Source organism: Orussus abietinus, unplaced genomic scaffold, assembly GCF_000612105.2.
Source record: "Orussus abietinus isolate OABI.00-Male unplaced genomic scaffold, Oabi_2.0 scaffold44, whole genome shotgun sequence".
Classification (NCBI taxonomy): domain Eukaryota; kingdom Metazoa; phylum Arthropoda; class Insecta; order Hymenoptera; family Orussidae; genus Orussus; species Orussus abietinus.
The window spans coordinates 1-23,976 of record NW_019394518.1 but is presented as its reverse complement, the minus strand read 5'-3'; the positions used below and the strand labels follow the sequence as shown (position 1 = coordinate 23,976).

At 46.3% G+C, this 23,976-nt stretch overlaps 3 protein-coding genes across 6 annotated transcripts in view; 2 read left to right on the top strand and 1 right to left on the bottom strand.

Moving 5' to 3' along the window:
* The window catches only part of LOC105698954 (cyclic nucleotide-gated cation channel alpha-3), a 99,090-nt gene extending 92,566 nt beyond the window's left edge, over positions 1 to 6,524 (top strand). The window contains exons 12-13 of the mRNA XM_012423614.1: positions 3,025 to 3,342; positions 6,233 to 6,524. Of these exons, the coding sequence (XP_012279037.1) occupies positions 3,025 to 3,342; positions 6,233 to 6,498 (584 nt within the window). The 3' untranslated portion in view covers positions 6,499 to 6,524. The remainder of the gene's footprint in view (positions 1 to 3,024; positions 3,343 to 6,232) is intronic.
* An 11,262-nt stretch (positions 6,525 to 17,786) lies between these two features.
* On the top strand, positions 17,787 to 21,911 carry LOC105700590 (elongation factor 1-alpha). Its single transcript, XM_012426579.2, has 5 exons — positions 17,787 to 17,876; positions 19,061 to 19,237; positions 19,429 to 20,037; positions 20,249 to 20,524; positions 20,615 to 21,911. The coding sequence occupies exons 2-5, from the start codon at positions 19,094 to 19,096 to the stop codon at positions 20,969 to 20,971; spliced, it is 1,386 nt and encodes a 461-aa protein (XP_012282002.1). The 5' UTR covers positions 17,787 to 17,876; positions 19,061 to 19,093; the 3' UTR covers positions 20,972 to 21,911.
* Positions 21,912 to 22,242: 331 nt separating this feature from the next.
* LOC105700597 (sentrin-specific protease 8-like) lies at positions 22,243 to 23,975 on the bottom strand. Of its 4 annotated transcripts, none has more exons than XM_012426612.1 (2): positions 23,924 to 23,975; positions 22,243 to 23,004 (listed from the first exon to the last, which is right to left on the bottom strand). In XM_012426612.1, the coding sequence occupies exon 2, from the start codon at positions 22,987 to 22,989 to the stop codon at positions 22,333 to 22,335; it is 657 nt and encodes a 218-aa protein (XP_012282035.1). In that variant the 5' UTR covers positions 22,990 to 23,004; positions 23,924 to 23,975; the 3' UTR covers positions 22,243 to 22,332. The 4 variants fall into 4 exon arrangements, with proteins under 4 accessions (XP_012282035.1, XP_012282025.1, XP_012282015.1 ...); XM_012426602.1 differs by lacking the exon at positions 23,924 to 23,975 and adding an exon at positions 23,723 to 23,907; XM_012426592.2 differs by lacking the exon at positions 23,924 to 23,975 and adding an exon at positions 23,347 to 23,716.
* Between the last annotated feature and the right edge of the window lies 1 nt (position 23,976).

Sequence of the window (23,976 nt, the reverse complement as noted above, 5' to 3'; positions counted from 1 at the left end):
TCTCAAGGTCCGTTTACCCTCCGACGAATATTGCCGACAGATATTTACCCTTTCCTCGTTCATGTAAAACTCGGGGTTTATGGGGCTTCTTAAACTACGTGAGAACGTTGACTGAGAAAAAAAAAAAAGGAAAATCGAACCAAAGGCCATTTCAAGCTAAACGAATTACTTCGATATTACTGCCCAATAAGTTTGCCGACGTTTGTAAGTTCTCCCCGAGTTTTTACATATTTTTACATATTTTCACGGTTAATTTCGAGACTCGGGCCAAACTCGGGGAACCGAGTTTTGCTCGATAAGAGGCGCACCGTTCATGGGGGAAAATTTGTTTCAGGGCGGTGGAGGCGCGGCCCGCTTTATTCGCATTAAATCCCTAAGTTTACGGACTGTTAATTTTAACGTTATTCGAGACTTAGCCTACCCGGACTTTCGGCTTGGCCAGAATTTTTCCGGTGGCGGCCCGAGGGTGCGACTTCTCGCTCGTAAACGTTCTCTTCATAAACGCAGCGAACGATGCATCCAGGCCCTTCGTGCATATTCAACTATATGCCGGAGGTACGGGGCCATTTCAATTGCAAAAGAGTGCGATCCTACGCAAGCGGAGACGCGCCACCCGCAAGCACCATTAACGGGGACCGTAGGTGTCCCCGTTCGTTCGTTAGAATCCCCGTTAACGAAAACCCACAACTCGACTTCTTCGGAGGCGCCTTGTTCTGCCTCCATTAAAAATTGATGTCCGTTCCGGAAGCATTTCCGCATGCGGGGAATTTCTCGGCCGACTTCTGACTATATTAAACGAACAGTGGCAAAGAGTCAAGGGAGCAAGATGGCCGTAGATTTTGTCGCTCAAGTTTGAGAAAAACGTCAAAGGAACTTTGAAAGACGACCCCGTTAAAAAATATCCGTCGGACATGGGGGACGGAATATTTCTTGCGCACCCTGAGGACCTCCGGGTGTTGGTTGGAGATCTGCCATGAAAACCACCGACAATCGTTCGTCTTAATTAATTAGTCTCTTTGGACGTTCGACTCTGAGCGCAAAAAGACCGTCCGAGTATGTACTCCGAAGAACGTCCAGGGAATATCGCGATGGGACGTTTCAGTTCCACGTGGACTGTCCCAAAAACCGTCCTGGTCCCTCGCGTTTTGCTCCAAAGTTGGTCCGCTCCACCGGGTGTCTTATAGATCGTATATCATCCAACTGTGGACGGGGGAAATTGAGTTACTCAAATTATATGAGTTGTCCGATTCAATTATCGGGCTTGAAACGAAGATAAACGTTACATCGGGTGCTCACCATCGCCACCGTTCTCGTTGCTTTTATGGATATGAAGACAGAAAATCCTACAAACCGCGAAATCCCCAACACGTGGAACAAAAGACCATTTCACAAAATTATTTCCAACCAAATTCAAATGTTCCCGTCTATCCTGTTTCAAATTGATGTTGATTTCCTGTAAAATGCTGACAAGGAGTGCAATCAACTCGAATCGAGCAACTGATATCCGCACTTCGGAAAATTCCAAATTCACAAAGTGTTTTACGGACTGCTGTTGATATCCCACCGGGTTGAAAACCAAACTCGCTATCGCTACAACCATAAAGCTACAAAATCTTACGAACCAAAAATTCACTAATCCTACCAAAATTTCACAAAATCCATTTCACAAAATCATTTCCAACAGAATTCGAATACTCCCAGCCACGCTGATCCATCGTGTCGATTTCCTGTAAAGCGCCGACAAGAAGTGCAGTCCCTTGAATCGAGCACCTGCTGTCGGGGCTTCAGGAAATTCATAATTCACCGAGTGTTTCACGAGCTGCCAATGATATCCCACCGGGCGTTTCCATCGGGACGTCGACGAATCCATCTACTGCCACGAAGGCGTCGATTCGCGCGATCCACCGACGATCCGGGGATCGACGTCGATCGACGTCGATCGAGTCCCGCGGCCGCAGCGGATTACATCCCTTGATCGTTTCCGCACAGGCGGGTGTCCATTCCGGACCCGAAAGGGATATTCCCTCCGAAATGCTTCGCGCCTCGCGGCGGCTATGACGTCTGCCTGTCCGTCCCATCAAACCAACCACGGACCATTGGGACTTCCGTTTGAGTCCTGAAAATCATTTTGCAGATTAGAAGTTGCCTAACACGATTTACATACCAAACCACAGGATGAGTAGATAAATGGAACCCTCGCGTGACGAGAGTACGCGCGGTGGTATGATAATCTCGCAATCATTTTCCTGATCAAGCGGAGGAAAGTCGGCGCGAGATTGCGTTTCCGCACCTCCGGCATAATCGAAGGACGGCGTTACATCGATAATCGAAATTGCGATCGAACCAAAGCCGGCGTGTAAGCGGATCTCGACGTTAACTGGCAGCGGCGCAGCGCTGCGTCGCATAATATACATGATAATGCCAGGAACCTGTGAAAATGTGCGCCCATCGGAAATCTGACAATGAACGCTCGCGGTAGAACGAATTAAAGAAATATCCGTGGAACACGAGACCGAACGAGTCCCGAACGAATAATCAATCTATATCGGACATAATTTCGATATCGAGGAGACGAAGATCACAGATGGAGCGGGTCTGCGTTATCGCAGAGACTTCAGGAGTTAAATAGAAACCCGGATCCTTTGTTGGCCCTTGATGTAGTTTGGGTAACAGGTCGAGAAGGAGAGGATAACAAAAATCACCAGGATCATCCATCGATATTTCCCCCAAGGGAAAAAAAGAGCCGTGTATACGGAATGGCAGGTATCGCGAGTAGGATAAAGAACGCACGTAGCTCGCTATATATCGCCATAAGATTAAGAGAAATGGAGAGACGATTCCACCTAGCGTACTAATTATCCAGCATCTTCGGTTATATACAACGGATGTACCCATGAATTAATGAAACGCGAGGTGAAAATTCGTTCCTTAGAACGAATTTTCTATAACTGCCTTCTTCGGAGATTATTCTTGCCCCAGGCAAGGGATGACAGATAAAAGGAATGATTTTCGCTGGGATTTCAGCCGCTATGGGGAGATGCCAGAGTACGCCGGGGCTGGTGGAGTCCCGGGGGCGTATCCCCCTGGAGGAGATGTGGATCGCGCCGATCGACATCCGGGGAGCCCATCCTTACTCGGTGGGACATTCCCTCTTCTCGCCCAGCCCTAGCCCCTTGACCGCGAGGGGACTTCAAACGGGAGGGAACAACGACAACATCGCCAGGAGTATGGACAGCCCCATGAGCGCCACCAGCAGCGGACAGAGCAGCGAGGACCCCACCGCCAAGGCGCCGCAATCCGCCGCCACTCAACTGTCAACCGGTAGACAGTCCTCTCATTCTGGTAAGACCGTCTAAGTGCGGCATCGTGCTCGCCAAAGTGCTCGACAAAGTCTCGGCAAAGTGCTCGCAGTCATCGGAGATGTCCTAGTAGCACGCGATGTCTGCATGGCATGTGTAAGACAACCCGAGACGGGGTGGACCGTTACGGTTACCTGAAACACCGAAAAGCTTCTATTATTTCAAACATTAGGGTGACTAGGGCTATCTAATACTTATTTCCTTTTTCGTTTCAAGCTTCCTCGAACCGTCTCTTCGGTTGTTGGCCGATACTTTTGGATTTTACCAGGGTTGCTTTGCATTTGGAGTAGGCGAAATGACGCCGTCTGTTCGCGCATCTCATCTGGATGTCGTTACGACCTCTAGATCTTTCCTTCTTTTATTCATACATCACCCGTAGATATCGTGCGACCCAAGATCGTTGCTACCATCTATCCCTACACTACATGTTATTTCCATTACGTGTCAAAGATTTGTCACGCCATCTGTACTTGCATCGCTTGTAGAGGCGATTTCCGATCCGGGATCCGTGGTGCCATCTATCGATGCATCGCATCAATTCCCTAGTCCGAGACCGTGGCGCCATCTCGTAACCGGAGAAATAACCGATGATCCGACCTCCAGCTTTCGAATCTTCTTCCGAAGTTGTTCGGAGTCCAACTGAAATTATTAAGATTTAAGATTAACATCTTGTCGAAATAAAACCGAAAGGGAACGCAGAGAAAACGAGGACAAGGTGGGATCGGATAACTCGTCAGGCCTGCGAATGCAAGATCCCAAAATCATTGACTCGACCGAAGTATCGGCGCCTGTACCTTGAACCTTTATACCGTTTCCTGTTAAAAAAATTCTAAATACCGCAATTGCTTGCTTATAGAGTGTACATGTACATGACATTTATACGCTACTCGGTAAGAAAATTGAAACACCTGAAAATCAGAACGCGTATCCAATGACTACGTGCATCTTCCAGCATAGTGAAAAGAGACTCTGACCGTCGGTCGCGGTCGTTAAAATATTTTTAAACCAAAGCAAAATCGGTATTTCTTTACATTACCCTAAACGACATCTGTTACTCTCCGATTTGCACGATTCTTATTCTCAAGTTTGCGATCTTTTTAGCAAGCGATGTATGTCTTCGAGCAAGTCGTACTCGATTAAGGTCTCGACACCCTACACGTATCGGCCACACACACAACCCAACAGCTGCATTTCATATTCCTACGCATATTACAAGCTTCGGATCCTCGACGTCTCGGTCTGCATACGCCACGAACGCCGATCCAGATTTCTATTTTGCAATCACATCTGCGTCAGCAGATCGATCACTTTAAACGAGCGACACGATGAGGCACAACATGGCGACGGGAATTTACCAACGAGGCTCGTCTGCGCCGCATCTACCGAAATTCCAGCCCCGATCTCTCGCATTTTATTTACCGAGTGGAAAAATAATTCCTACGAGACTTTCGCTAAACTCGAAGACAGAGGTCCGAGGCGGCGCAGCGGAGCTTCGGTTTCCTTCCCTCGAATAAATATGCGCTATCGGAGTCACGAGATTTGCAGGAGATCGCTCGATCTGACATTCAAATTTCTCGAGTGAAACACACTTAAACTGAATCTTAAGATCCTTGAAAGGAATTAAACAAGCGGAGGAAGAAACTGCCGTTTAGATCCCCTCTTTTTAGTTCCCTTCCGGCATATTCCGTTCAATGGGGTTGAATATACCAAGGATAAGTTTTAATACTGGGAACCATTGCATCTTATCGAATATCATCTACGAGCCTAATTAATTACGTCGGTAATTCCTACCGCGCGTGCCGTACATAAATCGGCGATTTCGGGTCAACAAGGAGGGATATTTAAATAATTAACTGAATAACTAAAAGACTGGCTGACAGAGATCAAAGGGCATTTTTCCCGTTAACGTTCCAGGGCAGCAATGCGCATTGCAGGGGACCTTTCGAATAATTCTGCTCGACCGTAAATTAATGCTTCGACGCGGTCGGTAACGTCGATTCGCCAACTGGCCACTGGCAATCGCTCGATTCTCGCGAATAAATTCACCGATGGGAAACGCGAACACGTTTTCTGGGTGGGGGTTCCCTTTTTAAGGGGTAGGTACAGTTGACAGTGACACGGCCAATGGCAATACGCCACTTTTATCAGGATTCTGGGGAAAAAGCATCGAGCAACGGGCAGGAGAAATAACGAATAATCGTTCCCGGACCACCCGCGCTGCGCTGTCGGTAAAACAGCTGCGGCCGTTAACCTCGATAGATACGATGGAAACTGTTAAACTCCTCTCTTCCTGGCATTTATCTGGTACTCCGATCGCGGAACGATTCCCGGTCGGGAACGGAAATAGTCGGCGATCGAACGTAAATCCCTTCTAAAAAAAAACGCCACCCTCGCCGGCAGGAATGGCACCGCGACGAAATCGAGATTTTTAAGTCGAACGAAACGTAAATCCTAACGATACATCTTGAATCCCTTCAAAATCCATGATTTTAAAACGATGCCCTGATCAGTTTAAGCGCGTTCGACGGGTAAATGAATTTCTGGATTGAAGCATGACCCGTAACATTCGAAGCGCATTTTATTCGCCCACACTAATATCCGATCTTATGGGTCGAAAGCGTGAGAGATACTTAAAACTCCACCCAATGGCCACTAAAAATGACACCGATCATTGGCTGGAATTAAATATCCTTCGCCTGTCGATTCAGACCGGGGACAAAAGAGGGTCGGTCCGGTAACGGAGCGTCGGCGACGCTTTTTAGGAAAGAGTCCCCTGCAGTGCCCAGAGAGCGTCACCGATTCCCCGTTAAACGTATCATACCCTTATCAAGGATCACCCTGGCCCAAACTAACCTGTCGATTCGTCGTTCCAGGTATGACGTGTAACAGCATGACGCAGCTGATGAGCGAGGGGGCAACGCCGTTGCTAGGGACGCACGAGGCGCTGCTGGCGGAGATCAAGTGGCTGAGGGAGCGACTGGTGTGCCTGGAGTCGGAGAACGCGGCGATGAGCGTGAAACTGAACCAACAGCAAGTGGAGGTGGAGCACCGGCTAGCGGAGATCGAGATGCAGATCTGCGGAGCGAGCTCGACGTCCAGCCAGGAGGACAACGAGCGGAACCGCGAGAGCATCATTTAACGAGAGACCACGCCGCGAGAGCGCGGCGACACGAAGATGGAGCGGGTGCGCAGCTACCTGGAGAACGCGGCGACAGCGGTGGCGGCAGCGCGGTCGACGAGGCCGCCGCGGGAGGACGAGGACCGTCTCCTGGAGGTGGAGGACCCGCGCTCGCCGGGGGCGCGCTCCAGGCAGAGCGACGACCGGTCCATCGGCAGCCTGAGCCAGCGGCTCTTCGAGAGCGACGACGGCGAGGACTCGGAGGACCTGCTGGGCGCGTGCAACGGGTACGCCTCGAGGAGAGGTAGCAAGTCGAACCTGCTGCTGTGCACGGAGTGCGACCTGGAGAACCGGACGGGCTCGTACTCGGGGTCGTACGCGGGCCCCGGGACGCCGGGCGGCGGGGCCTCGGAGCGGCGCGACGCCCGCAGCGCGTCCTGGAGCGGAACCTGGAGCGGGGGTGGGGGCGGAAGCGGGGCGTCGCGCGCCCGCCGCAGCCCCGTGGCCGAGGCCATGGTCAAGGTCGCCGCGCGCCACCGCGGCAGTCAGTGCGACCCCCTCTGCCCCGGCTGCTGCGAGCCCACCCCCTCGCGCACCCCCACGCGGACCCCCTCCAGGACGCCCGCCCGGACCCCCGCGCGCACCCCCGCCCGCACCCCCGCCCGCACTCCCGCCAGGACCCCCACTAGGCCGGAAGAGCGCAGGCGGGTCGACGCGCCCCCCGTCAAGATCCTCGCCAACGACCGCACCCTCGACCTCGACTCCGACGACGACGCCACCCCCGAGGAGGCCGAGGCCGGCCTCGCCACCATCGAGGAGGTCAAGGGCGACACCGCCTCCGAGAACGGGGAGAACGGCTCCAGGAAGCTCAACGGCAGGCCCCGCGCCAGATATCTCAATTACATGATCGTGCTACTTCTGTAAATATTAGGTAAATCCGACCTCGCGCCTGCCCCGGAAGCGGGGGTGCTCGGGGAAAGCCCCGAGGTCGAGGGGAGAACCCTGCGCCGGATGTCACTCCCGCCCGGGCGGAAGCGCGCTACGACCGACGCGTGGCGCTACTGCACGGAAACGACTGCCATTTGCTTCGAGCTCGCGCCCAACCGAGATTCCCATCTACGCGGAGATACTCGGCCCACTCTTCGTCCAATTAAGCTCGGGAGATTCGAGAGCCGCCCCTCGGACTTTTACTTTCGCCGCGTCTTGGACGGACCGATAGACCGGTCTCTTTCGTATTTCGTATTACGTAACCGTGCACGTTGAACGGTGTATTATTTATCTACGTAATGATTTAACCTCGAAGCGAGCTCCGTTGAGCTTAATTGGCTGACAACCACGCTCGTAATCGTTGCGAAACGGCGATGGTACGCATCCCGCGGAGTCAACGCTCGAGGCGAAGTCTAGTGCGCGGGGGAACGTGCACTCGAGGGACTTCGCCGCCATTTTGTTGCGTCGGGGAGGAAGAGCCAGCCCGGGGACCCCCGGGACGCCGGAAGTCCCCGGCGCTCCGCCGTCCCCGTTAAATCGGAGCCAGGAACGTCGCATGTAGCGTCGGAATTGTAAATATACTGCCAGACGATGCCGAGTTACGTCGTTAGGGATCTAGCTAGGTAGCTCAGGTGAACGAAGGATCAGGAGTTTCAGAGGAGACGACGAGAGGGACGCCCTGCCGTCGACGAAGCTCTCCGCGCGCGACTCTCGCTCGCCGTTCGGGACCAACTTAAGAAACCGAAAGAATCGCCATCCTACTTCGCCGCTATCACCCTCCGCACCCGGGTCGAGATGCCAGGGACCTCGAAGAAGCTCCACGAGCCCGGAAGACCCCCTGGAGGATGCAGGACCCGTCCCTGCTTGTCTTTGGTCCGGCGTGACCCTCATCTGCCCCCTTTGCGGAATTATTTCGATCGACGTTATCCGCGCGAGGTGAACGACGAGCGCTCCCAAATCGTCGCCGAGAATTCTCGATTTATTCGACGGGAAATTCTTCAAGATCAGAATTTCATCTCCATATTTGGGGGGAACTCCTCGCCGACGAATTAGCGACTTCGGCTCGTCCGTTCTTCTCTCGCTGTTTTACCAACCTCTTCCCCTTGTCCTGGGGGACGGGTGGAAAAAGAGACTTCACACCAAACACTGTCTTCGTTTGCGAATGGGAGAATAACTGAGATATTTTTCGCGTTCTTTGCCTTGATATCCGCCATCTTGTTGGGAGTCGGCGTCTACACTGAGAGAAAATAACATTAAATGTTACCACCCGAGTTGTGCTGTTGTATAGTAGGGGCCAGTCCCTGGAAAGGATACGATATACAACTATAGTTTCTGAAATTACGATTTGTAATATTATCCTTTCTTTCTATGGATTTATGTCGTACTTGTTTTAGGGACCGACGTCTATTTCAAAACCACGTTTCCTCAGCGTGGGCAGGGAGGTCGTTGAACTTTCGCGAACGCATCGACTGTGGGTGTTAATCAAAAAGTAATCTTCGCGAAAGGAGGATCGGACGTCGAAGAGCTTCGTACATTTTCTATGTCCCATGGGAAGTACTGGGAAACGTCTTGGACAGAGTTTTCTCCCATTTACAAACGAAACTGGCATGAGCAGTCACTATAGAACACTTGTGTACAGCCGAAAATGTAATGGTGCCAGTTCCTTGGTAGGGTACAGACGCATGTTTTTATATGGTAAAGTCCCCTCTTTTACAATGCAGTACTCGTCCTGGTTTAAAGAATACGTTAAGTAAGGGAACCAGACGAATTATTTCCTTTTTCGATAAATACTTCTCCCGATTCCACTGTCGAAACTTTGCGCCACGGTTCGCACGTTTCCACGTATATTAGATTTTACGCGGAAGGAATCTTTGAGTCAATCTTATTGTTATGGACTTAAGTCTGTCCCTTTTTCCACCTGTCCTTAAGTACGAAAGTCGCGGCCAGCGATCGTTTCTTTTTTTGCATCGATATGGAAGATACCTTCGTAGAGGGAACTCGCGAGCTCGCGCGGCACCAATTTCTACGTTGTAAACGTACGTCGAATCGGATTTCACGGACGTACTAGCGTAGGTGACGACTATACGACTACCGTAGCGAGTAAGGAATAATAACTGTTAAGTACTATCGGTATCCGGTACACGGTCCTTCCTCAAAGTAAGGGCGCAACGACCGATCGTGCCGTCGAGGGTCTTCGTTCCAAATGATTTCAGGGAGAAAGCCTGTAAAAAAAATTTAATTATCACAATTTTCTTACGTTCTCTTTCAAAATGCCAATACGAAACTAATGCTCAGGAACTGCATTGTCTTGAGGTATTATCTAAAACTAGTTATAGTTGACGCCGAAATAAGTAGACGTTTAAACTCGTGCAGGTCCTTACCTCCTTCCTCGTATCTAATTTTAGCGTTAAAAGACGTATTTTGTCCGTAATCTTTAAATGGTTTAAAGTCGTCCGTTAACTCTAGGAGTGTGGCATGAATACCAGACAATAGCTTCGGGAAATTGAGGAAAATTTGTATTCAAAAATCTAACTCGAAACGGAACGAGGGCCGAGTGATATTTCGACACCCGGGTCGTTACGCTCTCGTTTTAAGGTTGGCCGAATATTATCTACTGCCATGTTAATTTAGACTTCCCTTATACACCTACTAGGATTTGTATGCTAGGAACTTTTCCATTTTCCAGCGAATAAGCGGAGGTAGGATACGTCTCGGTCGGAATAACGGGCCACTCTTTTGCCTCTCGTGGCACATCTCTCTCGATAACTCGGAATGATTAATTTCGACCCTTAATCCCGTCGCAATCACTCGGAAATAACGCTTCGATTGTTGATCGATTAACGGACCGCGTCGATGGCGAAAATCAGAGACGCCGTAATTCGCTTTGCTCGAATTAACTCGAACACGACGCATCGATCGCTTATCAATGTCACGTTATAACGGATCATGTCAGTCAGTGATAAGCAGAGAGTCATGGCCATCGCTCGTTCTCTTTCCTCGGAATAACCGAAAAAAGGCCCATCGACGACGAGCAGCAAAAATTCGAGATCATTAATAATTGATCCGCGTTCATCGCCCGTCGTGTTCTTGTTAACGCAAGTAACCCGGAAATCAACGATGCCGATGTTTATGGACGAACCGTGTCACGGACAGAAATCGAAGATCAGTAATCAGTAATCCGAGATCACCGACTTCACGATATCCTCGTTGAAACAACCCGTTAAATCATCAACCAATAAACGGCCCGCCCTACGTTCGGAAATAGCGGAACAACGAGCTGTGCTAATTGTTCGCCATTGATCTCGTTATTCGAAGCAACTCGGAAATGCGTCTTTTACGAAATCAGAGATCAACGACTGGCGAGCTTTTTCAGCCCCTTCGGGTGTTCTGTTACTCGAAGTAACGCCGGACGTTACGGGAGCATTTAATTGAAAAAAAGCGCATTCGGTAGGTTCTCGTCTACGAGGATTGACAACACATTACGTTTGCACACACTGATAACACGTTGATCGTCTATGTATTTCTATGTATATTGTTGACGTACCGATTAATTGTAGTTCTCTCGCGTAGAAGTTCTCTAAAGGCCGAGCAACGTACGAGCGCGTCTTAAAGAAGGGACACCAAAATGTGCCTGGAGGAAATCCCATTTTATTGTTCGGTTTCTCGAGCTGAAAGGATTTTTAATTATTATTATTTAAGTTACGTAGATTGAGCAAATTTGGTTAAGTTCAGTCCTGCCAGTGGTGACGGAATTCACAGTGCCAAATTTAAGGACCATGCCTAGGACTTAATGGTGAGGGCAGTGGTTTCATTATCTATTCATTAAATTCATTACTTTTTCAGAGTTAAATATATTAAATATATTAGTGCGTCTTAAAGGGTAAGGACGAATCGCGGGCACCAATCTGCTTGAGTAGAGGAAGCCCTTAACGCCGACAAGGGCGATAACGACGTTACAACTCAGCCGATGGAGCAGAAATGATCTGCCAACCTCCCGGCAATTAGCAGTCTCGACTCGAGAATTTCAGTCTCAAGGGGAAACCTCCTCGCCGAGGTATTCCGAACTAAACTTAAAGGAATGTGCGGTTAACTTTACTGTAGCGTAGTCCTCCTTCCTTGTTACATGGCGAGCGTGAGATGCAACTTAGATTTCGATCGATTTTACCACACATTGAACGCTACTCAAATATTATAATAAATTCGATAGTTAATATTTTGGAAAATCTTCGTCGAGATATCCAACGAAAAATACTCGATGAAGATACTGATTATAGATTGCAAATCTGGTACTAGAGTATTTGGTATTATCCATTTTTAAAGTGCACACCTTAGGGGTACATTGAATCGTCTCTCGTTAAACATTGTTATCAGCTCGAAGAAAAAAACACCGTCTCAACTCGATGATGCGATCGTACGTTGCTTCCGCTTATTTCCACGATGATCGGAAAACCGTCGAAAATATAATGTGAGAACAATCGCGTCCATCGTCCATCCATCTAAAAAAGTGCCGAACAACGGCACAACGAGTAGGCTATCTTCATTGTCAACGAATTTCGGCTCCTTTTCTCCCCTTCGTCGATATCATCCCAATTGTTGTAAGTTTCAAGTTCGTCCCAAATTGTAATCATGAAATTGCGTCAGTTTCGATCGCGGCAGACAAGTTCAAGGGTAATTAGCGGTAATGAGGTAGTACGCTCGGCGAGCTGCAATCACGTAACACGGAAATCCCGATCGAAAGGGCGTCATATTTCACGGTTAATCGTTCGAGTGCAGTTCATTCCTGCGTTACTTGCAATTTATTAGATCGGTGCTGAACTTACGATATAAATGGATGAGGTAAAGACGAAAGGAACTGGATTTCATATTCGATTGGAGCAATGCCATGCGTTCCGAAGCATTCTTCGACAATCTTGCGCCGATTTATGTAGTTGACACCAAAAGAAGAGGTTGCCCTCGAGAAAAATTTACGTCCGATTTAACAGTTTAAACGGAAGAGGTGTAATAATCTGTAAGAATGCGGAATTCGAAACGGCGTGAGAATATTACAAGGCAAGGATATAGGGATTCCGATCGCGAAATCATTTCGTGTCGATAATTCGTGCCAAATGAAATTTCTAGTCTTCCCACGTGGTCTAATCCTCTGTTGCATAAACCGAGTGTTTCTTAGTTCTGGTAGTATTTTCGTTACGTTTGCGGAATATATTACATGAGACTTTTCTTACGTTCTCGATCTCATGGAAATATTATGCAATAGGGGGTTAACGCTCGCCATTTCTTCGTTGAACGAAATCTTCGCTCGTCTTCCTGTACAAACAAGACAACGCGATTACATGAACGAAAGTGCCACATCTACCGGATATTTAAGATCGAATTAAATGACCGACTGGTTCAAAAGAATCGAGATCGATAGAGGCAACTCGAAAGCCAAGCAAAAATCGCCTTTGTCGGCAAATCTTTCGGAACAGGAGAAATGGATTTTCTGAACGGCCTCGAAATTATTCCGGACACATTTCGATGCTTGATCCCGGAAATGCAATGATTTACAGAAATTCCCGGAAATTCCAAAATTCGGTATTAATCATATACCACCTCGGCAATTATTCCAGATTAATCAGATTTGAACCACCATATGAGCTCGAAAAAAATTATTAAAACCCGACTGAAAATTTCTAAAAAACGTTCAATATTCCAATTTCAACGGGAGTTCAAGTACGGTAAGAAAATCATTCCGAAATATTTGTCCTACTAAAGGGAGAGAATCAGCCAAAACGAGCCAGGCCTCCATCGTACTCGGAGAGGTTCTGAGTCTCTAGCCATCCTAAACGATTAGCCAAATCGTGTCAAGCCAAAGATGAAGAAGAAAAAAAAAATTAAGAGAAAGACAAGGCAGTCCCGCAGTTAGAGCCAGGGCGCGACTTAAATCAGCTGCGTGTTATCGCGCGCACTTTTTAGCGACTCCCGAATTCCAAGCACTACCGCATTCCATATCAAGAGATTTAAGTAATAACGTGTAGGCATTTTAACGAACTACCAATACCTGTACTTAATACGTATAGTTTATCGTAACGAGTCTTACGCCGCGAAAGGAATCACGAGGATTATGTCTGTAGCTTGTACCTAAGGAAGAGCCCCGTTAAAGAAAGGCACAGCACCCGGTACGTTTTATTCGGCGGACGCAAACGTGCGAGACGTTTCCAGGGCGGATAGCTCTCTCGTCGAGAAAGTGTCGAATTAAATTTCGTTATTTCGTTATCTCGTAATATCGTAATGCCGCAAGTCCCGTTCCAAGGGATCCAATAACGAGCCCGTGTCGGAGCGTACCGCGTACATCCAAGTATTACAAGGGTCGATCGATTTCCCGTTAGCTCTTATATATCTTCCCTTCTTTTTTTCCGAAATACTTCCCACGCCTATGAACAGGCCACATTTGCATGAACCTCATTCCATAAAATGATGTTCCTTAAATCCAACACCCGTAAAAAGAAATGGAATATTAATGTGCCAATTACAGACTACCAAGAATGCGTTTTAGATATTGGAATTATTTCCATAATTTATTTACTGGGCTGTTGACTCTGCCGGTTTTTGTTAAAAGTCCAATTAAGGGGTACACTTGAATTCGATCGATCTTCGGTTCAGATGTTTTTGGGATTCTGCTCGTCCGTCGAATTTTGCGACCAATCGGCGTATGGAAGATTCAGCGTGTATCGAAAACGTACGAAGCGTTGTGCCTAGGCTAGGAATCAAATTTACCAGATAATCGATTTATCATCGGCGAGTCGACGAAGTGACCGACCTTACTTCCGGCTAGGACGAAGGCCGTTCTTTCGTGCTCCTTTTTTTGAAATAACACTCATTGTGCGTCTCAATCCTACTCGTGTCTTCTTCTCTGTCCCCTTTGCAGATACGATAATTTCACTTGTTTCCGTCGAAATTTTGGACCCTTCTAGTAGTTAGTTATAAAGTTAACGCTACCGATAAAACGGACACAACGGTACCTTCAGGTGCAGTCGTGCCTATGAAAGAGAGGGAGAGAGAGAAAGGAAAAAAGAGAGAATGAGAGAGTGAGAGAGGGGGAGCGAATTGATTAAGCGCTCTCGATAAGGCTCTTACATGAATGGTCACTCAGGAATAAAATTATAATATATTAATGAATTACGATATTGAATATTAACATTTAATGAAAGACCTTTTGTAAATATGAATGATAATACAAATATGTATAAAAGACGAGATAATAATTATGATTCTCCCGCATAAAGATTGTACAGGCACGACGACGAGGGGGGAGAATTTCGTGGAGGAGCAGTCTCGCTGGCTCGAATTGCCTCCCATTTGGAACGCATAAGGACTCAGATAAGAAAGTTTATTAAAATATCTCATGATAAACGATGATTAAACATAAAGACATAACTGACCGTTTCTTCCGGTGCAATGAGAACTGGTCCGTTTGGTACGTTTCTAGAATGACCTGGTTAGTTATTTCCTTATCTACGTGATCATTGTTGAATATTTCGACTGCAGCAAATTTGGGAATGAAGTCAAAAAGGGACTGAGAAAGGTCAAGAGCTTAAGGTAAAGCTTTCTTACGGCTACTTGTAAAGTAAGTCTCACTCGCCCCTTTTCTCGTGTATTTTTGGTCCATTAGGGTAATCCGACCCTCGAGGAGGTCCCAACTCAGAATCTCGAAATCTTGGTACGAGCTCAACAATTCGCTGGAAAAGTGTGGATCGAAGTCTGGAAACGGTGGAATAGGGTAAGTACTGGTACGTGGAAACGCAATTCGACAAAATTTAATACACTTGAAAGAATGAGTTTAACGTCGGAACATGCGGTGATTAATTAACGGAGGGAATGTGAATCGTGGATATTTAGCTCGACCGTAAATGGACCAATTCTAACCTGAAGGAATAAACTTTCCAGGAATTTCCACCGCGAGGAAGTGCATGATATACTTCTGCAGAGTATACCGCGTTGAAAATTCCGTACTCCAGGATTTACGACCCGAGAATTCCATTGTCACTGACCGACCAGTCCGGCCACAACGGTAATTTTGTTGCGATACCGAAAAATGTGCCTTCTCGAGCAGAAACACTTAAGAAACATTTCAAGTAGTGTTTCCTCGTAGAAAGTTCCAAATGTTGTAATATCTGCAAATTTTGGGAAAAATATTGCTCATCTTCGAGAGAGAAGAAAGTAAGTGAAAATGGTTAAAGATTATCTATCGTTACCGTCCATTTCAGCCATCTTGACGGCGAATCAATTTCAACAATGTCCCTTGTAGAAACCCTCAAGACAATTCATGGTGAGAGTGGAATCTATCTGGCAAGTTCTTCCCCTCCCGATGATTATGAATGGCTTGGAATAAAAATAAAGTTGCAGCCAACATTATAATAGGTTTCCGCACTGGTGAAGGCGGCTCGCAAACCCGTTTTACGGCGACATTCAAACCGTCCCCGAGGGTCTATTGTTGCCATTCCTAGTAACTCTTCCTCTTCCCCTCTTCTAATAGTCGCGTTTTGCAACACGAGAAAACATTTTCACAACGGACGAGAGCGTATTCCCTAAGATTTGTCTAACTGTACCCAGTACAAGAAATATCTAAGTAGAAATGGTCCTTGCATAAATGCTCCAGGTACGTATAAATGATTCGGGGTAATTTCGAGAACCGCTACATGAATTCCTATGCGGTTATCATTATTCTGCAGAGCATCACTCAAGGAAAAAATTTATTTCAATGGTACACTAACCTGTGATAAAAAGAGACCGGGCAATAACGATTTTAGTGAAGGAAGTCAACAAAAAAGCGTCCTTGCGAGAATCTTTTTGGCTAACGTTACTTAAACCGTTAAGTATATATCTAAACAATACATTCGATTAAAAAAAAAAATAATAATAATTGGCAATCAATTCAAAATTACTCCCGTGCGAAGTCGGATCAAGTCGCTAGTAAAAAAAAATAACAGAATTGAAAATTCAGTAATTTCACGTGATATGATTGGCAGTGCACTGTTTGGCAGTCTTATGATTGATGTCTGCATTAGTATTTCTTGCCGTGAGCAGTATGCATGGATTAGTAATTGGCGCGAAACTCTACCAAGTTCCTTGATTCAGGGTCATGACATTGAACCTGTAATCTCGGGCGACCTCGAAAACCCGAAACGCTGACGAGCCAATGCTTCCTCTCCGTACAAGCCGATTGCATTCAATAAAGCACCGATAGGTAAAACTGGAGCAGCAACAGGCTTGAGTAAACGTGAGATGAGCCTGCAACAATTCACGGCTTGAATTGCATCAAGCTGCAGAGAGCAGAGATAGACGGCCAAGGTGGGTGAACTTGCCACAGGAGCTCGCGTATAATTTCCAGACAGCCTGCGCGCAGCTTCTACGCAGACGTGCTTAACTGTACGCGAGGACAAGAGCGGTCCAACGAGATGTGATGAAACGGTTCCGAAAACTGTTACAACGAGATCAGGTTCCACTTCTTATCCGAACCGTCTTAGTGTTTAATAATTCTCAGAAATATTCCAGAGGATACGTCATGCACTTCTGTGATACTTTTACGCTCATTCTGAATGATCTAAGTCCATAACAGTGTTAATTTTAAAATGAATCCACAGGTTATCTCATCGACTCTGGAAACCGCGATTCTAACATGGCGTGAGCCCTCTCCCATTTTCTCTGCGCGAGATAGCCATTCGTCTCTTTATTTCACTTCAGAGGCGGGGTAGGGGAAAGCGGAAAAGGCTACGTCCTTTTTTGATCCTCCGAGTTACTACCAAATTTCGCCAATGAAATTCTTTATAGAATAATATATATTAGTATATACAATCTTTTATATTTCACGCGTGGAAAACGAATCCTTTAGGAAAAGGTAGTCAAGTAAGGTCTCTCTGTCGCACCAGGATCGGAAGTCGCGCGAGTAAGAGAGAGACGGAGAGGTCTCTGAGTAGACGTAGAAGGGGCACCGAATGAGGCGAACAGTCAGGAACGTCCCTCGAATAGGAATACCTCGTCGACACGCCTGTCGCCGTGTAACCGTAGCCTCGAACCCAAACACCCCGATATCGAAATGCAAGATTCTGAAACCGTTCGTCAACGTTCGAAACATCGAATTTCGGTTTACAATAAACGTAAAAATCGTCCTTGTCGTCGACTTTATGTCCGTCTGCGCCCTTTAAAGGCAATATTGCGATTAAAAGAACAGCTCTTCAAATACCGCGGTCACTTCTCGTGATCGATATGCAGGGTACACTGGGTGCGAGTCTACAGCCGGGAAGCCGTATGCGCATGTCACTTCGCTCGGACGATCTCTTTCTGTCGTGGCATCTGGAGGTGAGTGGTCGTACGTGTTTCTGCACAGGAAGATAATCCGAAAATTGACTGCCCAAGGAGATAGCATCGGGCCTCAGGTAGAGAAAATAACGGTTCGGGAAATATCAAGGAATAGTGATGTGCCAAACGTTCGAGAAAATCTCGGAGTTTCGGGGTGAAAATCGAGACTGGAAACTCGAGCGCATGGTGCGGCCTCGTATCGCCGTGCCGCGCCGCGCCGCGCCGCGCCGCGCCGGCCGCCACAGCCGACCGCGTGTCAATTTCGCCTGACGGGAGAAAAAGAACAGCCATAGCGGACAAATAAAAGACGATCCTTCGCGCTAACGTAAGCTACCCTCTTTGCCGCTAGGCTGGGCCGAGAAACGCTCGAAAATCGAAGTCAAGGACCTCGCGATCCAGTATGGCGGACGTGGAAATTGTCAAGAACTCGCAGTGTTGCTCCCGGTCAACGGGCCATCCACAAGATGGTGTCGATCGCTCTGAAAGGATTTCTTAGAATTTTCAACTTCGAGTGTCGGTTAAGATCGGCAAGTTAGGAGCCGAGGTGGACTTGGGATCGGAAGATGTCCAGGAATATCGCGACGACCAAAGTGCTCGAGTGCAAGTGCACCGGGGAAGAACGCGAATGCCTAGTGAAACCTAACCTGACAGTCGTAAAAATTGTGGTCCCGTGATCGCGCAAAGTCCTGGGGGAATACACGTCGTTGTCTTCCGTATGGTGCAACGAATGCACTTGGAATATAACGGAGTCAAAATTGAATTAATTACACGGTTTCTTCTGCGTGGGAAACGGTTGGTCGCCGCGATGTGGTTCCTTTGTTCCTTACGGCGCGATGAGGGGTGAACCGTTCCGAAAAGCCGACGGAAATAAAGATCTGGATGGAACAGCCGATCTAGTGTAGAAAACCTCGCATTCATCTCGGTTCATTGTGTATTGAGTCATCCTAGATACCGATATCTCACAGATCGCGATACACGTAACCTGTCGCGGTGAGATCGTAGCGCGCTCGTCGTGTACAAAATGGCTGCCGCGGTAACTTTCTCGAATATTCTTAAATTGCCACGTGGATATTGAACAATTGACCGTATAATCTTGCCGGTTTCCACCAGGTGAACGGTCGAGCGACCTTTGAAGGTCGCATAAGCGTGATAAGTTCGGCTCGGGAAAGTAGTACATTATGGGCAGTCGGTTTTTTTTCCAACCACAGCTGCTAACGGAATGTGATGTTTTGTACCTAATTAGGTGGATTCTTTGTTTCAGGTTAGACCAGAGTAATATCACCAGGCATTCACCATGGGAAAGGAAAAGATTCATATTAACATCGTCGTCATTGGACACGTAGATTCAGGAAAGTCCACCACTACTGGACATCTGATCTACAAATGTGGTGGTATCGACAAGCGTACCATCGAAAAGTTCGAGAAGGAGGCTCAGGAAGTGAGTAAAAATATTAATTTTTTCCTGTTGCTCGATAAATTGTAACTTGTCGTGAATATGGGAATTGTGATCAATAGTTATGACGGCCACTTTTCAGTGAATTTTATAAAAATGTATAACATCTGTCTGATAACAGTTGGACAATAGATTACCTTTGAAACTATTTCCTAAGTTTTGTTTTTAACTTACAGATGGGCAAAGGTTCCTTCAAGTATGCGTGGGTATTGGACAAGCTCAAGGCTGAGCGTGAACGTGGTATTACTATTGACATTGCCTTGTGGAAGTTTGAAACGGCTAAATACTATGTCACTATTATCGATGCGCCTGGACACAGAGACTTTATTAAAAACATGATTACTGGAACCTCACAAGCTGACTGCGCTGTACTCATTGTCGCCGCAGGTACCGGCGAGTTTGAAGCCGGTATCTCCAAGAATGGACAGACTCGTGAGCACGCTCTGCTCGCGTTTACCCTTGGCGTCAAGCAGCTGATCGTTGGTGTCAATAAAATGGACTCCACCGAGCCCCCATACTCGGAAACTCGATTCGAGGAAATTAAGAAGGAAGTGTCGTCATACATTAAGAAAATCGGTTACAACCCTGCTGCTGTAGCGTTTGTACCGATCTCAGGATGGCACGGAGATAACATGTTGGAATCCTCTTCCAAGATGCCTTGGTTCAAGGGATGGACCGTGGAACGAAAGGAAGGCAAGACGGAGGGCAAGTGCCTCATCGAAGCCCTCGATGCTATCTTGCCCCCTACCAGGCCTACCGACAAGCCTCTGCGTCTTCCTCTCCAGGTGAAACTCTTTCGATCTTACATCGATAAAATAATGGTTTAAGAAAGGAATTTCTGTTCTGAATGATGATACAAATTTTTTTCATTCGTGGTTTCCACTGGAGAACCTTCGAGTTCGCTGATAGCTTAATGCGTCTGATTCTAAATTTTAAATATTTCCCCTGAAACCTTCCTCTCGGTCAGCATTATAAACACTATGTTTATCCTTTTAGGACGTGTACAAGATCGGCGGTATCGGAACGGTACCGGTAGGTCGTGTGGAGACTGGCGTTCTGAAACCCGGTATGGTGGTTACGTTTGCCCCTGCTGCCCTGACCACCGAAGTGAAGTCGGTCGAGATGCATCACGAGGCCTTGGTGGAGGCCGTTCCCGGTGACAACGTAGGTTTCAACGTGAAAAACGTTGCCGTTAAGGATCTGCGTCGAGGATACGTAGCTGGTGATTCGAAAAACAATCCCCCCAGGGGAGCCGCTGACTTCACTGCACAGGTGACTAAAACTATCCGGTTTCTTTTTTGAAACTAGACTAAGCATATATATCAAGATCGATGTTAACATTCCTTTCTGTTCGTGTTTCAGGTAATCGTATTAAACCACCCTGGCCAAATTCAGGACGGGTACACGCCCGTGTTGGATTGTCACACGGCCCACATTGCTTGCAAGTTCGCCGAGATCAAGGAAAAGTGCGACCGTCGTACGGGAAAGAGTACCGAAGTCAACCCGAAGTCCATCAAGACCGGCGACGCCGCCATCGTGACCCTTGTGCCCACCAAGCCCATGTGCGTGGAGTCCTTCCAGGAGTTCCCACCCCTGGGACGATTCGCGGTGCGTGACATGCGTCAAACGGTGGCTGTCGGTGTAATCAAAGCGGTCACCTTCAAAGACGCGACGGGCAAGCTCACCAAGGCCGCCGAGAAGGCCCAGAAAAAGAAATAACTAGTTTCCGCGTACGCGAGCTCCCGGGTGGATGCCGGCGTATAGTAGTCGGGGTAGTTTGCTCTCTTTCCTCGCACGGTTACGGCGACCGAGCCAGGACGCACCTCGGGTCGCCACCAACGCCTCCGCTCGGCGGCCGACCCGCTTACCGGTCCTTCCTCGTCTCCAAGTGGCTGCTCTGGCGTCTCTTCCACCGAAAGGAGTTTCGGAGGAAAGGCGACACCGGCCTCCCACTACCCAGCCACGCCCTCCGACGTTTCCGATCCTCCGTTCGCCTCGGCGCCGATTGGGTGGCGAAAGATGGCAAACTACTACGTCTGTTATATACACCTGTCTCACAAGTACATGAACATCATAATTTAGCTCGGCTTAATTATATTTTCTAATTATTATACGGAAATAAATCCTATATCTGCGATACTCGAGAAACATCTCACTATTATTTCTTTGTTGTTATCACTATTAACTGCCGCCAGGTCGTCCCGATCACCGCTCTCTCCTCCGGAACGGGGCCGACATTGTTATAGCTGCTCCCTGAGTGACCTCTCGGGGGTACGGTCGATGATGTATTTTTTGCTCGAAGATTTTAAACTTTCATTCCGACGTATCGTACAAAGAAAACGCACAATGATAGAACCTCGCGATGTTCCATTTTTTATGAAACAACGGTTCTTTTTTATACCGTTTTTAAACGATCGATGGTGTACTAGGTCCGATGAGAGATGCGACTAGGAACATTTTTACTCGAAAGGCTGCAGCTTCATCGATGACTGGCTTTATTCATTTGGATTTCTGAACGAACGAATGTGTGGGAAGAATATTATTTCTATAATGGTTTGTTACTAGTAGCCAGTGGTAGGACGGGATGGTTATAAACAATTCATTGTGTACATACGTATAAGTAATGGTAATAACGAATAAAGAAAGCTGTGAGAACGATGACCTTCGTCTCTCGAATTTCTTTACACACGAAATCGATTTTATTTCGGCGAGGTGCATCGTTCGTGTTAAGAAAAATACTGGAGCGCTAATATTGTGAGAACAAATCATGGAATCGTTGACCATTGAGTACATGTATGACAATCTTGGGATACAATGCGACGATAATTCGTAGGTTACTAAGTCGCATAACAGTGTCGATCCACTCGGGTTCGTGAATTGATCTACGAAATAAACAATCTGAACAATTGCATTCCTGGATTCTTAAATTCTATCCACGACGTTCCTTTCTAGTGATTCAACTATAGCATGCTTGGTATAGTAAAAGACTATTCATCTTAAACTGAATTTATTGTAACGATATACATCCGAATTTTATATTAATTAAACATACCATGCATTAAATGTGCCACAAATTTCATTTATCCAAGCTCCTTATGTCTCAGTGAATTTATTAAATCGAAAAGCTTGCTTCGTTTTGTTTTTACTGAATCCTTGAATTCTGTATAGTCCAAGTGATTTACCGAATGCGATTTGGAAATAAGATCTGCAAAGCACAGAACAAATAATCCACAATCGTAGCCATTATCTTGTTGTGGACAGTCGCTTTCCACATAATTGTCTGCTTCTTTGTCGAGACTGTAACGTATGATCTTTTTGGAAAACAACCGAGCAATTCTTTGGTTCATTCCCTTAGATGAATCGAAATGGAAACACTTTTCTTCTCGACGAGAAAAGACCAATAGACTCCAATGAGAACCACCAACACTATCTTTGCTGGAACAGTCGTTCAAAGCAAAACATAAAATTTTGCATTGACTGATGTCAAGTGGATCTAAGAAGGCACTGTAATCCTCGGGTCCAGTCATCTTAAGTAATTGGGTTAATTCAGGGCTGATAAAAAATATATCCTTCGATGATGAAGTTCTGTTAAGATACTCAAAGTAAAATCCCAGAATGGTATCGTTAAGCCAACGTGGCCCTTGCAAAAGGTCCACATCTCTCTGCCGTATTAAGTAATCATAGTAGCTCAAGATCACTTCTTCCCTTTGATTACTGCATCTTGCCATTTTCTTCATTTGCTTCTATGCTCCCTAAAAAATTCATTGCAAACAAATGAAATATAGTTTCATAAAAAACAATTCTTTCAACTATATTTTATCATACAGACAGTCTAAAACACGTTAAATAATTAATTCAATGTTATTAGTACTGAATTAATTTAGCATATAGTACAAAGAATAAAATTTGTTCTCAATTATAAATTGTATTGCATATAACCTTATTTGTGTTGGTAAATTTTGACGGTAATTTTCTAATGTTATGCGTTAAACAATGCGTAAGTAATTTGTTTTTGGGCAAAAAAGAATTTGCTTCGCAAGTAAACATTTCGTCTTGATTGTGAACATCAGAACGATCAAAACTGGTCTCCTAACCTGAAAATTGTTGAAACTTCCGAACTAGTTGCGCTTGTTTCTCCATATAATAGACTGCGATTGACTATTCCCCAAATTCGTGCACTCTTTTATTCTTATTTATAAAGTTGTAAGAAAGTTGAGCATTTATTGTTCTAATCTTTTCACATATTTGTGTAAGAAAATAGGCACAATCTTACAATAAAGAAATACAACAGTACAGAGCAAAACGGATACATGAATTACCGTACGAAATTAGGTAAATAGAATGCCGGTAATTTGATATAACGATTTGTATTCAAATAATATTAAGGAATTAATATTTAGTCTAGTGTCAATAACAATGTTAATATTAAGAACTTTTAAAATTTCAGAAATAATGGTTGATGACCCTAACCTTCACCCTGTGCACTTTAATTCCGGTTTAGCGGCAATTGGTAAATATGTTAGTTTTTATTCATTATAAAATGTAATTTTGTATATTTGTTTAAACTACACCTAATAACTATATGTATTCATTTCTCACTGGTTTAAATTTATTCAATTTTTTCAAAAATATTAATCTGTAACTACAGAGATGAGTTGGGAGATTGCTCACTGGCAGGATCGTGCGATCGCATCCTGTGCTGCCCTCTGGTTTCGTACGTTAGC

Excerpts from the sequence above, each read along its gene's own strand:
- LOC105700590 (XM_012426579.2), top strand. The coding sequence starts at position 19,094 with ATGGGAAAGGAAAAGATTCATATTAACATCGTCGTCATTGGACACGTA. Across the intron at positions 19,238-19,428 it reads TCGAGAAGGAGGCTCAGGAA|ATGGGCAAAGGTTCCTTCAA; the intron begins GTGAGTAAAAAT and ends TTTAACTTACAG. Across the intron at positions 20,038-20,248 it reads CTCTGCGTCTTCCTCTCCAG|GACGTGTACAAGATCGGCGG; the intron begins GTGAAACTCTTT and ends TTATCCTTTTAG.
- LOC105700597 (XM_012426612.1), bottom strand. The coding sequence starts at position 22,989 with ATGAAGAAAATGGCAAGATGCAGTAATCAAAGGGAAGAAGTGATCTTG.